This window comes from Xenopus laevis, chromosome 6S (genome assembly GCF_017654675.1).
Source record: "Xenopus laevis strain J_2021 chromosome 6S, Xenopus_laevis_v10.1, whole genome shotgun sequence".
Lineage (NCBI taxonomy): Eukaryota > Metazoa > Chordata > Amphibia > Anura > Pipidae > Xenopus > Xenopus laevis.
In genome coordinates this window covers 6,307,463-6,322,245 of record NC_054382.1, presented here as the reverse complement: position 1 = coordinate 6,322,245, position 14,783 = coordinate 6,307,463, and the positions used below count along the sequence as shown (strand labels likewise).

Genomic DNA, 14,783 nt, shown 5'->3' with positions numbered 1-14,783 from the left:
TAATCTAGCTACCCCTTACTACTCCTGGCTAATGATGGCTCCATAGTAGGTTCAAATCCGCTTAGGAGAGTTCAGGCAAATAACCCTGGCAAAAGCCTCTAGCAACATCCCCTAAGCCACATGGCTCAGGCACAATATATAGTAGCACAGCGCAACCTAACTGCCAAACCTGGGATAGCTAGGGGTCATACTGTGACCCAGGAAATTCTTAGACTAAGGGTCCTCTTTGGGCACAATCTTTGTGGGAATGCAAAGTAAATGGGGATATGTTTACCAGTCCACTACGAACACAAGCATGGAAAATGTTCCTGGGTGGTACAAAATAAGGGCTAGGATATTCTTGCTCCATTTGTACTTTATAGTATGTCATGATTAGCTGTTGTATTAATGAATGTCTTGTCTCTCAGGATACATACTACCTCTCTGTCAAAGCTCTCTACACCGTGGGGTACAGCACATCCCTTGTTGCCCTCACAACAGCAATGGTAATTCTATGCCGATTCAGGTAATCTCATATTTTATTTTTCTTTCTTTCTTTCTATCTATCTATCTATCTATCTATCCATTCCCCTATTATCTATCTATCTATCTATCTATCTATCTATCTATCATCTATCTATCTATCTATCTATCTATCTATCTATCTATCTATCATCTATCTATCTATCTATCTATCATCTCTCTCTCTCTCTCTCTCTCTCTCTCTCTCTCTCTCTCCATCTCTCTCTATCTATCTATCTATCTATCTATCCATCCCTCCATCCATCCATGTATCTATCTATCCCTCTATCTATCATCTATCTATCCATTTATCCACCCATCCATCCATCCATTATCTATCTATCATCTATCTATCCATTTATCCACCCATCCATCCATCCATCCATCCATCCATTATCTATCTATCTATCTATCTATCTATCTATCTATCTATCTATCTATCTATCTATCTATCTATCTATCTATCCAGCCTCTCTGCAGAACTATGTGCAATGTGCTCTAACACAGGACTCAGGAAGGGAAGTTTGCAAAGAACAGTTGACTCTCCATCTATAGACAAATGGGCTGTGCATTTACAAACATTGGAAGATCTATCATCTATTATCAATGCTTTATCATAGAGATGTGCTTGTGTTTCCAGATGGAATAAAATATTCTGTTATAACCATATCTATTTCCAATTCCAGAAAGCTTCACTGCACGAGAAACTTCATCCATATGAACCTATTCGTCTCATTCATTCTACGGGCAATATCAGTCTTTATTAAGGATGAAGTGCTCTACGCTGAGCAAGACAACAACCACTGTCATCTTTCAACTGTAAGGGAAACGTATTGCCGACATGATTCCAATTAAAGACACAGGCAGAGCTGCCTAATGAGCTCTTGATTGGATCTGGTCTTTGTCTTTAATTTTCCATTAGATGGACGTTAAATCCCTTTCATTGCTGAACTGGATGAGTTTGAGAATAGGAGGCACCAGGCTTAGTTTGCATAAAAGAACGTGTAACTGCCTTTACTTCCACACATGAAATATGTAGAGAATAATAATGTATCTCCTGCTGTACAATCTACAGGCAGTAATGTACAGTATCACCTATTGTAAATGATAATAGTATTGGAAGTCCTCAGTGACTGATACTATTTTCATATCTCAAAGCAAGTGGTACATTATTTTTATAATACACAGGCTTTGATGATTTGATGATGAATTGATAAATAACTTGTCAAATAACTTAGCACTGATTAGTGACATCATTTACTATAACCATGTGTTATAAGGGATATTGTACCCCCTACTGTAAATGATAAGGAAGTCACTGAGGGGTTGTTCTGTGACCATATAAAGGCACAAGGCTGCAGGCTGAGTTATACAGGGAACTCTGAGTATCACTCATGTATTATAAGGGATAATGTACCCCCTACTGTAAATGATAAGGATATTAGAAGTCACTGAGGGGTTGTTCTGTGACCATATAAAGGCACAAGGCTGCAGGCTGAGTTATACAGGGAACTCTGAGTATCACTCATGTATTATAAGGGATAATGTACCCCCTACTGTAAATGATAAGGATATTAGAAGTCACTGAGGGGTTGTTCTGTGACCATATAAAGGCACAAGGCTGCAGGCTGAGTTATACAGGGAACTCAGAGTATCACTCATGTATTATAAGGGATAATGTACCCCCTACTGTAAATGATAAGGATATTAGAAGTCACTGAGGGGTTGTTCTGTGACCATATAAAGGCACAAGGCTGCAGGCTGAGTTATACAGGGAACTCTGAGTATCACTCATGTATTATAAGGGATAATGTACCCCCTACTGTAAAGGATTAGAAGTAACTGAGGGGTTATGTGACCATATAGAGGCATGCTTATGGTATGTAGTCAACCTTTAAATAGTGATGGGCGAATTTGGCGGGTTTCACTTTGGGGAGAAATTTATGAATTTCCCACTAAATTTGTAAAACGTCAAAAAATTCACGAAATGCGAATTTTGTCACTTGCAATTTTGACATGAGCAGCTTTTACGATGCTTGTCCAAACATTTTTGACATCAGCGAAATTTTGCGCCAGTTAAGGTATGAAGATTCAAATTATGGAAAGATCCATTATCCAGAAAACCCCAGGTCCTGAGCAGTCTAGATAACAGGTCCCTCACCTTTAGAACAGGACAATATTTTATACTTTTTACTTATATGCCTTCAACAAAGCAACCTGTGAAATCAAGTCATTAGAAAGTTGTTATTATTGAAGCCTGAGTTCCCATTGTTTGGCCTTGGCAGAATGTTGGAACAAGGATTAGTAAAATCATGTAAATTGATAGAGGTGAAGGATTACACATACAGGGGCCTGTATCCTCAGCAGATAAATCATGCTTATGTTTGTTCCGAGAAATGGACTAATACGATGTTGGTTTTGATCTTTTGGATCCACAGATATAAAAAGAAAAATGCTTGAAATGCGTAAGGTTTTGGTCTAGTGTTGGTTTGTTTTTTTTAATGGACTAAATAAACTTTATCATTTTTTTATGGAGCACAGTGTTGCTGCTTCAATTTTTCATTTTATATCTGTGGACCCTTAAAGGAATACTAAACCCTAAAAATGAATATGGCTAAAAATGCCATATTTTATATAGTGAACTTATTGCACGAGGCTAAAGTTTGAGCTTGTCAATAGCAGCAATGATCCAGGACTTCAAACTTGTCACAGGGGGTCACCATCTTGGAAAGTGTCTGTGACTAGTGATGTGCGAATTTATTCGGCAGGCGCAAATTCCCGCGATTCGCCACCGGCGAATAAATTTGCGAAACCGAAGCTAAAAAAATAGACGCCCGCGTCTGTTTTTTTTGGACGCCGACAGAATTTCACCAAAAACGGCATCCAAAAAAACAGACGCCGGCGTCAAAAACAGATGCTCGCGTCAAAAACGAGATGCCAGCGCCGTTTCACGAATTTCACAGGAAATTCGCTAATTTTTTCGGCGAAGCGAACCGCCCCAAATTCGCCCATCACTATCTGTGACACTCACATGCTCAGTGGGCTCTGAGCAGCTGTTGAGAAGCTTAGGGCTCGTCACTAATTATCCAGCAGAAAATCTTTACTGTTAAAGGGCTGTGGTTGCCTTGGGCTGGTACCAAAAAATTCCCGAAATGGCAAAGTCATTTGAAGTCAATGGGCGCCAAAATAATTTTGACGTGCGTCAATTTTGACGCAAGCAACAATATACACGTGGCTATTTTGTCTAAATGCATTAAAGTCAATGGTCATCTGAATAATTTTATGCACATGACTATTCTGACACGCAACCACACGCGGTGGATTTTTCACGGGTGGAAATTTGCCACAAATTTGTGCCTGGCAAATTGATTCGCCCATCACTAATTTTCGTCTATTGGGACATGTTTATTTTAATGCTGAGCCACAAGGCTTACTAAATTGTCCCCAATTGGTACAGTATTTACTAGTGTGCCCATGCCCACAAATCTTCATAAAGCCCATGTGATGGTATAGCATGCCAGACCCCATTTGAGAAATGATCTCCTAAACACAATGTTTCTCTACTCACTGTACCTTGTTCTTGTTTTTTCTAGGTGGAATGCAAAGTTGTGATGGTGTTTTTCCACTATTGTGTCATGTCCAACTACTTCTGGCTTTTTATCGAAGGGCTTTATCTCTTTACGCTCCTTGTAGAGACGTTCTTTCCAGAAAGGAGATACTTTTATTGGTATACCATCATTGGGTGGGGTAAGTTTTTTTCTAGTTGAGACAATATTTTTCATAGAAATACAGGTATGGGACCTTTTATCCAGAATGCTTCGGGACTTGGGGTTTTTCAGATAAGGAATCTTTAGAGGGTGCTCTATGAGACTAGAAGAGTTTCAAGCTATTTGCTGTGCTTCACTGCCCCAATAATCTTTTGTACCCCAGAAATTATTTCTTTAAATATAAAATGTAAATATATATCGTTTACAATACATCCCCTTACTATAATATGCACTTGTGTGATCTTGTAGCATCTTCTTCTGCACGACACTCAGTTCTGTTTGTCTCTATATGTTTCCCTTCTAGTCTTTATGTAGGATTCTGTTTAGCGCTCTGTCATTTGATATGAACGTAATTTTTGTTCTGCCCATGGCATAGCTGCCCCCATATCAGTTCCATTCATGGTCAATAGTGATGGGCTAATTTCTCCCATGTTGTTTTGCCAAAGAATTAAATTCACTTAATGGTGAAAAATCTGTGAAACTCGAAAATTGGACGCACCTCTGGAAAAGTCAATTGCCTCTATTTTGACGGCAGCATTAAAGTCAGTGGGCGTCTGAATAGTGTTGACGCAACGATTTCGGCGTGAGGGAATTTTCAGACCCGCGTCCAAATTTTTTTGACGTCAGCGAATTTTCAAGGGAGTTTTCGTGAATTTATTCGACCGTGACGAAACACAGAAATTTGCCGCAATTTTGCGCCAGCTGAATTTATTCACCCATTACTAATGGTCAATAGCTCAAATTTTTTTCCATAGCCGGTGCCTTCAAATAATGTCAATTTATACTCAATTTGCCTCTTCGTGTTGAAACCCAACATGGCACTTGGCACTTCTGGACAAAGGTTTATTAGCAGGCTGCTGGAAAATGCCTGTCAATGCCAATTCCAGCAGCCTGCCAATAAACCTTTAACTTCCAATAGTTCAAAAGACTGTGGCTATATTACCGTGGTGCTCTATTCAGAAACCTTGTTGCTTGACTTGGTTCCCCTGTTCCATATGTTGAAAGAAGTAGGATGGCACACACTTGGAGCAATTGTGCTAAACAATAGGTGCTTTATTTGGATCTCAAACACATGTTTGAGATCCAAATAAAGCACCTATTTTTTTGCACAATTGCTCCAAGTATGTTCCATCCTACTTCTTTCAACATATGTGCCAATAAACCTTTGTCCAGAAGTGCCGTCCATTTGTTGAGTTTGTTATATGGTCACAGTGGGGACACTGAGGACTAAGCACCTGGCCAGGAGAACAGCGGTGAGCTGGAGCGGTCTCCTTTTGGTTTTCTTCATGTTGAAACCCTCATGAGATATAGCAAGTGCCATGCAACTGTTCCCAAGAGTATTGATCCTACATGTTTCCAGAACGGGGCAACGTTCTTCCAAGGAATCGTGTCTTAAACATTCGGAAGGGAAGCATTACACAATTTTAGATCATTTTAGTGCATCGCTGCTATGAAAACGTAAAGATTTTTTTTGATGATGATCTTGATGATCTTGATCAGCTTGGAGACCACATCATTTATACTGAACACCACACCTCTCACTATATTTGCATAGGGAGATCATGGTTGCTCCTTTGTTGTTTCGGTAGGTTGAAAGGGGCACCATTAAGCCCAAGGAATGGATATGGACGCATTTTCCCCAACAAGGGGCATTGAGTTTTCTATGCTTCTTATTTTTCCTACAATAATACAGCACTATCAATCAATACACAGCACAATCAATTAACACCCTTTATTCGGCAATTGACCACGTATAACAATTCATTTTCTTTCTCTAAACTACAATGATTATATGCAGCTGTATCAAATGCATTATGTTTGAAATGACTTTCATCCAGGGTAGTCTAATAAATAATTTCAAAAATATAAGTACACACCATGTGACCTATACTGGAAATTGAATTACGAGGTCCTTATGAAAAGGAAGAAGCCTGCCTCAGTCAATTTATTCTCTGAAGATGCTCTAGTAGGACCCTCTTTGAATATCAAAGTGGAACAGCCATCTTTATGCTCACTGTTCCTTTTCCAAGAACTCTCTCTAATGCACTTGGAGCACTTGCACATTTTCCCTTTTTTCTCTTGTCTCTTTGATGGTGCAGCTCCGACTGGCAACTCTTTTATTTTTATTACCGGCGACCTATTGCGATACATACACATACATTCCCTCTTACCAATTCCTGCTTCAACAATTGTTTTACTTTAAAAATGGTGCCAAGGAAACATAACCATAATGCTGGGGCGATATAAATGTTTTTCCAAATTTGCCTTAGATTCTAGGTAATTTTATAAAAATGGCTGTTGCGTTGTGAAGGTGCTGGTGATATCATGGACACTTGATGCCAATGCCGGTAACTTAAGTCATTTATATTTTATCACAGGCCATAAATATTTACACAAATGGGTACTTTATAGGGATGCACTGAATCTAGGATTCGGTTCGGGACTCGGCCTGGATTTGGCCTTTTTCAGCAGTATTCGGATTCCGCAGGATTCGGATTCCGCAGGATTCGAATTCCGCAGGATTCGGATTCCGCAGAATCCTTCTGCCCGGCCGAACCGAATCTGAATCCTAATTTGCATATGAAAATTAGGGGTGGGATGGAAATTTCATGACTTTTTGTAACGAAACAAGGAAGTAAAAAAAGTTTTCCCCTTCCCACCCCTAATTTGCATATGCAAATTAGGATTCGGATTCGGTCCGGTAATCGGCAAAGGATTCGGAGTTTCGGCTGAATCCAAAATAGTGGATTCCGTGCATACCTAGTAATTAGGGATGGGCGAATTTGACCCGTTTCGCTTCGCCAAAAATTCGCCGCCGGCGAATTGTCGCAGACGCCCATTAAAGTCTATGGGCGTCAAAAAAATTTTGTCGCGCGGCAAAACTGTTTTGACATGCGTCTTTTGTTTTTGACGCACGCTGCCATACGAGTCTATGGGCGTCATTTTTTCGGCGAAACGAGGCGAAAAAATTCGCCCATCCCTACTAGTAATTTATGAATACATCATATGCAATTGCTTTAGATGCAACATGGCCACAATTACCTTAGAATTCTGGGGGGAGGAGTACTGCATTATGGGTTAAAAAATGGCTTTACTTCACACCCCGCACTTGCATTCATAAAAGACCATTTAACACCTTCTCCTAAAGGGCTATGGCACACATGGCATTTTATCCGTTGCTGCCAGCTGGCAATAAACATCAGTCAAAAATCTCCTGCCCATCTGTCACTGCTCCTTATACAAAAGAATGAAAAGCATCATTTGGAAACAGTGGATAAAATGAACATTTTTGTACCAAACCTCCCCAAAGATATTTAGCTGTAAATTAAGCCCATAACTTTTTTTTTGGCATAAATCAGTTCAATAAAGCTGGCCTATTACCCTTAAAGGATAAGTAAACCTTTAAAAATGTGAATGTAAAATTGAGGAGGATGCTATTCTAGGAAATTTTGCAATGTACATTGGTTATTTATTTGGTTTTTATTTTGTTTTTATTCCAAGATATTAAGGGATACAGATGCAGCCACTTTGGTTTGTCTGTTTGACACAGAATAACTAAACACAGATATCCCATTTATCTCATTTAACACAGAAAACTGCGTCACAACATCCCATCTAATTAAGGCATTCACCATTGTTCACAATGGTGCTTTGGTATGCTAATGGAAAGGTTAAATGCATTAAATGAGTTAAGATGACTTTAGATAACGCAGTTTCTTCAATTAACCATGAGTCATGACGCATTTATCTCACAAATCCAAGTGGCTTCATCTGTACATGCACTGTTAATATGAATGAATTTTGTTACAACAGCGCCACCTGCTGGTCATTTTCTGACCATTCTGACCAGCAAGTAGTCAAGGAAGTTGTCAGGAGAAAGAAAGAGGCTGCTCTGATGTTTTTCTGCTTAGGAAAAAATTAGAAACCTTTCTCAAGTTTGAAGAACATCAGAGCAGCCTCTTTCTTTCTCCTGACAACTTCTTCCTTGACTACTTGGTGGGCAGAATGGTCAGAAAATGACCAGCAGGTGGCGCTGTTGTAACAAAATTCATTCATATTAACAGTACGGGGCACATTTACTTTGCTCGAGTGAAGGAATAGAATAAAAAAAACTTCAAATTTCGAATGTTTTTTTTGGCTACTTTGACTTCAACTTCGAATCGAATGATTCAAACTAAAAATTGTTTAAATATTCGAACATTCGATAGTCAAAGTACTGTCTCTTTAAAAAAAAACTTCGACCCCTACTTCGCCACCTAAAACCTACCGAGGTGCAATGTAAGGGAAGGTCCCCATAGGCTTTCTATCAATTTTTTGGTTGAAGAAAAATCATTCAATCAATGGATTAAAATCCTTTGAATCGAACGATTCGAAGGATTTAATCGTTCGATCAAATGATTTTTCATTCGATCATTTGATCGAACTATTTGCGGTAAATCCTTTGACTTCGATATTCGAAGTCGAAGGATTTACATTTGCCATATGTAAATCTTCCCCTACATGTATCCTTTAATATCTAAAAAAATAAAATGAACCGTATACATTGCAAAAGTGCTTAGAATAGCAGCATAATTGATTTTACATTCACTTATTTTAAAGGTTTACTTATCCTTTAATTAAGGGTACCAATTCCATAACGGCTGATCTTGACATATTTTTCATTCATCAATGATTCATCAAAACAAATTAAGATATATTAGGTGCATGACTGTGTTTATAAAAAGTAAATTTCCTAATACACTAACAGAAACTCCTTATTATACACACACACAGATAAAATATTGCAAGATTCACACAATTTAGAATGATAATTGATTATCTTCCAACAAAGCCTCGGTTCAGCTGAATCAACAGTCTATGGAAATTCGTCATTTAATTAAAAAATAATTATGCAAAATTTTCTGTTTCTCTGAACAGGAATTAGAATCAGGTGTTCATTATCTTTACACCTGGCTCTTTATATAGGGAATTGTGATTAAGCTCAAATTGCAGATCTGATTATTGCAAAAAAAAAAAAAATGTAAACAGTTAATGGAATGTGTGACCTATTTTTGGTCTACCTCCCATTTTCCCATCATAAATGTTTGTTATCAGGAACAAAACAGAGGTCCTACACAAAGCTTATAACTCTTAATGGATAGACATGAATGTGTTTTTCTAGGACTCTCTACCTTCCTTTTGTTTCTCTTTTGATGAATCATCAATTGATCCTCCCCCCCACTAACGTCTCTGAAGTGTATGTTTTAGTTAAAGTTGTAGATTTAGGGGGTTATTTACTAAACTCCAAATGCAAAAATCCTGAAAAAATTGTGATTTATTTTTATAAAATTGGACTTTTAAAAAATCATGAATTTTTCGGAATTTATTAAACCGCGAGGATGAAAAGTCAGAAAATCTTGCATCTCAGACCTGTTGAGGTTGCATAAAAGTCAGTGGGAGAAGTCCCAATGATTTTTTGATGTGTGCTGGGTTTTGTGCAATAACCCGAATTAGTGATGGGCGAATTTATTCACCAGGCACGAATTCACAGCGGATTTGCACGATTCGCTGCTGGCAAATAAATTTGCAAAACGGCGTCAAAAATTTGATGGCGAAATTTCACCGGCGTCAAAAAAATGTCCAAAAAAACAGATGCCGTCGCCATTTCATGAATTTTTCGCCATTACGTGAATTTTGCCAATTCGCCCATCACTACCCCAAAGTTTTCTGAGTTTTCAGGCAAAAAGCATAAGAAATCTGAGTTTTCGGGTGAAAATTCCGAAAGAATCGTGAAACTCAGATTTTTTCCCGCAAAGCAAATTTAGTGAAAATGTAATAATAAATAAGAGTTAAAAACCGAGCAGATTTGATCGGAGTTTGTAGCAGAAAATGTTGAGTTAAATCGTCAAAGTCTCGCCAAAAGGTGGCCATACACAGGGAGATCCGATCGTTTAGTGATGTCGCCAAACGAGCGAATCTCTCCCCGATATGCCCACATTGAGGTGGGTGATATCGGGCTGATCCGATCGTGGGCCTAAAACCCAACGATCAGATCAGAATGGAGGCAATATTGGCGGTCAGATTGCAGGATTTTTTTCCCTGCCTGATCAATATCTGCCTAACTTTCAGCCCAGATAACGATCGGAGAAGCCCGTCGAACGGCCCCACACATGGGCCAATAACTGCTGACTTGGTCTGTCGGCAGCTTTTATTGGCCTGTGTATGGGGGGCCTTAAGCTTTTATGGTCTCTCCAAGTGCCCATGGTTCTATGGTTCTACAATACCTTAACAAGATGCCCAAATGGAGTAGAGTTCAAGGTCATGTTTTAATGTCATTGGGGTATGGTTAGCCAAATGGGTCTCTAGCATATTTTTAGCTTGATACAAGATGTGCTTTACTTTTTATGCTGTTTATTTAGGGGATTAATAATTATTTCCTTTTGTTGACTGCAGGCACTCCACTGATTTGTGTGACAATATGGGCTGTTCTGAGACTTCACTTTGATAACCTGGGGTAGGTATCATTTTGATAAAATTGCCCTCACCTGTCCTGTTTGTTCATATGAACATATAAAACAAGGTGATCATTCAAATGTTTAGGCCTCTATACACGGAACAAAATAATTGAGAAAGTAGTGGCAAAACTACAATTTCTTTAACAAGCACAGATTGATTGGAGTCTAACATCTTTAATAGGACCATCACATTCTGTATATGATAATATTTATTTATTATTTGTTCTACAAACAGAAGGTGCAAAAATGATTTTTTCAATAGAAACCACAAACCTGCTAAAGGGCTGTGGTTGCCTTGGGCTGGTACAGAAGCACAAACAAATGGGCAGATTTATCAAGAGTCGAATTTCGAATTTAAAAAACGTTGAAATTTGACCAATCGGAATTTATTTTTATTTTTTTTGCGGGTGAAGAGTCCATATTCGTTCGAATTCGTGCGATCGTAAGATTCAAAGTTTTTCCATTTGAAGAAGTCCACCAATTGACTCCACATAGGTTGTAGGAGGTCCCCCATAGGCTAAAACAGCAATTCAGTGGGTTTTAGATGCCGAATAGTCAAAGTCGATTTTTTTTTTTAAAAAACAGTACATGATACATTTTGATACTAAATTTTTGATTTTTTTTCAAATTCGAATCGAACTTGGACTATTCCCTAGTTGAAGTACACAAAAATTAGCTTGAAATTCGAATTTTTTTAATTTGAATTTTCACTTTGAATTTTCCGAATTTTCACTTCATGAACAACATTTCTACCTACTTCTTCAGTTAGGCTTTAATTCTCATTTTTACATAGGTTTTTTTCTTCCTATTTTCTTAGATGCTGGGACACGAACAATAACACTGCTCTGTGGTGGGTGATTAAGGGTCCTGTTATTGGATCAATAATGGTATGTTAAATATGTATTCTAATAATCTCTTATTCATTTCAATAAGTGCAACAAAAGCCGAAAGTACCCATGTGCCAAATTGCACACCATTTATTTTATTATGATGTAAAGGGTAATATTCTGAAACAATTTGTAATTGGTCTTCATTTTTTATTTATTTGCATTTACTACAAATTATTTAGCATTTTGTTCAGCTGCTTTCCTTTTGGAATTTCAGCAGCTATTTATTTTTTAGGGTTCAGTTTATTCTAGCAATGAGGCACTGGTGTGAATGAAAGGCTTCAATATTAGTGATGGGCAAATTTGGGGCTTTTCGCTCCCCCGAAAAATTTCTGAATTTCCAGCGAAATTCGCGCGAAGGTGGAAAATTTGCGAAACGACGCTGGTGTCTCGTTTTTGATGACAGCGTCCGTTTTTGACACGGTCGTTCGTTTTTGAGAATTCACCATGAATTTGCGCATGGCGAATAAATTCGCCCATCACTATTCAATATGAAGAAGAGAGGTACTGGATAGAAGGATAAGTAATAAAATATAACAACAACAATACAACTGTAGCCTCACTGTCACGTTCAGTATCACGAACCCAGAACAAATGCCAAGGTTCCTGTCTATCCACACTCGTTTGCCTATAACAGGTGTCGGGAGGAGCCCTCCGCTACTCAGATGTTGCCAGGTTTTAAAAATGAGGGAACCAAGACAAGAGTTCTGGGCAGGCAAAGGAATGAGAATGTGTGTAGGAAGGATAAAGAAAAGAGTAAGCATTTTTTTGTATTCGAAGGAAAATCATACGATCGAAATACGATCGGAGTTTGATCGTACTGCGATCGGAGTAGGATGCAAAAAATCCTATAAATTCTACTTCGAATGTCGTAGTATTCAATTTAATGATCGAATTTCAAAATATTTTCCACTTCGAAATTTGACCCTTGATAAATCTGCCCCTTAAAGTCAGGGGATTATTATGTAAACTACCCCTATAAAAGTATTTTGAATGCGATGAACGATCATGCAATAATAATGTATAAGAAACAATAATCCATTCATGAAAATACCAGAATTTCATAATGTAAAAATATTTCTAATACTTTCATTTGAGCTTTAAATTCACAAATTAATTTTTTTTAGCTATTTTCACAATTGCATTCAATTGTTTTTATATTTGGATTTTTTAATTAACAGACATTCGAGTTTTTTTAAAGTGGGAGTTTATTCGAAGCAGAAAAAAGCCTTTAAAACCTCACAAATTTGAATTTTAATAAATAAAGCCCATTATTGTTTTAGGATTTTTGAGTTTTTGAGTTTTTTGAATTTGAAAACAAATGGAAAAATGGGAACATTCTACTTTTGTTTGCTGCCACTATATCTGCTATTAAACTTTTTGAAATCCATATACATAAGCCAACACATGCGTTTATACAATTTATAATGTGTTTATTTGCAGATAAACTTTGTGCTGTTTGTGGGCATCATCATCATTCTTGTTCAAAAGCTTCAGTCCCCTGACATCGGAGGAAACGAGTCCAGTATATATTTGTAAGTATATCGATGCTAGAGAGAAATATATTATAATTAATATTATAAAATTCTGTGGCTTGATTATCTTTTATTCCATTTTTCCCATTTGGTTGTCACAAAAAGTATATTTTTGCTTATATGATTATTATTCATGATATTTTTCCCCCATAAAAGAAAAAAATATATATATTTTGTCATGCACAAAAAGATGCTATAAGAAAACATTCGGAGCACATTTTGAATTAATATCTTGATAAAATTCAGTTGCAAAAACCATTTTATTATAGGTTTTATTGTTTTGCATCACTTTAGGCCAGGCAAGCACATTTACAGCAAATGTTGTGTATTCTAGTGATGCGCGAATTTGGGGCGTTTCACTTCGCAGAAAAAATTTCAACGAAATTCACGAAACACCGTAAAATTCACTTTTTGATGCCGGCATCCATTTTTTTGGCAAAATTGGCCGGCGTCCATTTTTTTCTTGATGCCGATGAATTTTAGCTGCCGAATTTTCGTGGCGGTTTCGCTAATTTATAGGGATGCACCGAATCCACTATTTTGGATTCGGCCGAACCCCCGAATCCTTTGCGAAAGATTCGGCCGAATACCAAACCGAATCCGAATCCTAATTTGCATATGCAAATTAGGGGTGGGAAGGGGAAATCATTTTTTACTTCCTTGTTTTATGACAAAAAGTCACACAATTTCCTTCCCGCCCCTAATTTGCATATGCAAATTAGGATTCGGATTCGGTTCGGCCAGGCAGAAGGATTCGGCCGAAAAAGGCCGAATCCTGGCCGAATCCCAAACCGAATCCTGGATTCGGTGCATCCCTACAAATTTTTTCACCAGCGGAGAATCGCGGGAATTCGCGCCTGTCTAATTCGCCCATCTCTAATAATTACACTGAAATTACTGTGTGAATTGTTATGCACTATAACGATTGGAGGATGTTATTGGATTTAATAGAGACATAGAAGTAAAACATTGTTGTCACATTTTCTTTTTTTCCAACTTATGAGTACATTTGTGCTACTTGATTCACACATACCTACACAGATCTAAAGCCTAAGCCTAAAACAATTATTTTTTATTTTAAAGTAACTTTTGCCTTGCCTTTCTGTTTGTTCCTGTATGTATTATATTCTTAGGTGCGACGTTGCATGTATTTGAGTAATGGCAATTGCTGTCATAAAGCAGTATAAATATAGAATTAAAGATAAAAGGAATGAGAAGTTTAAAAAAGGCACAAAAATTAAAAATACATCTGCAAAGTTAAATGGAACATCATGAATATTTGTGGTAATATTGGGGTATCATAAAAATGGCAATTTAAAGAACCAGGGGTCAACCTATGAATTTCTTTGTTCATGCATGAGTTTGGTATTGAACACATTTCTCACATGTTTGGAATGACTTTTCATCTGAAACATTTGGAGGCCTATTTACTAAAAAGCAACTTTTTCTCTCTCTGTGATACAAAAAAATTCGACCAAACTCCCAAACCCAAATCTCCTTAATTTACCAATAATTATTCTTGGAAAAATTGGTTCAACAAAACCGAGCATCAATTTGAATCTTACAATTTTTTTGAATTGTTGCTCCTAAAACTCAACT

At 37.5% G+C, this 14,783-nt stretch overlaps 1 protein-coding gene across 4 annotated transcripts in view; it reads left to right on the top strand.

The window, feature by feature from the left end:
• Window positions 1–14,783, top strand: part of adcyap1r1.S (adenylate cyclase activating polypeptide 1 (pituitary) receptor type I S homeolog) — a 121,598-nt gene that overhangs the window by 90,431 nt on the left and 16,384 nt on the right. For all 4 annotated transcript variants that reach the window (XM_041567061.1, XM_041567062.1, XM_041567063.1 and 1 more), the window contains 6 exon segments: window positions 408–505; window positions 1,188–1,320; window positions 4,095–4,248; window positions 10,701–10,761; window positions 11,580–11,649; window positions 13,093–13,184. In XM_041567061.1, coding sequence (XP_041422995.1) covers window positions 408–505; window positions 1,188–1,320; window positions 4,095–4,248; window positions 10,701–10,761; window positions 11,580–11,649; window positions 13,093–13,184 — 608 coding nt within the window.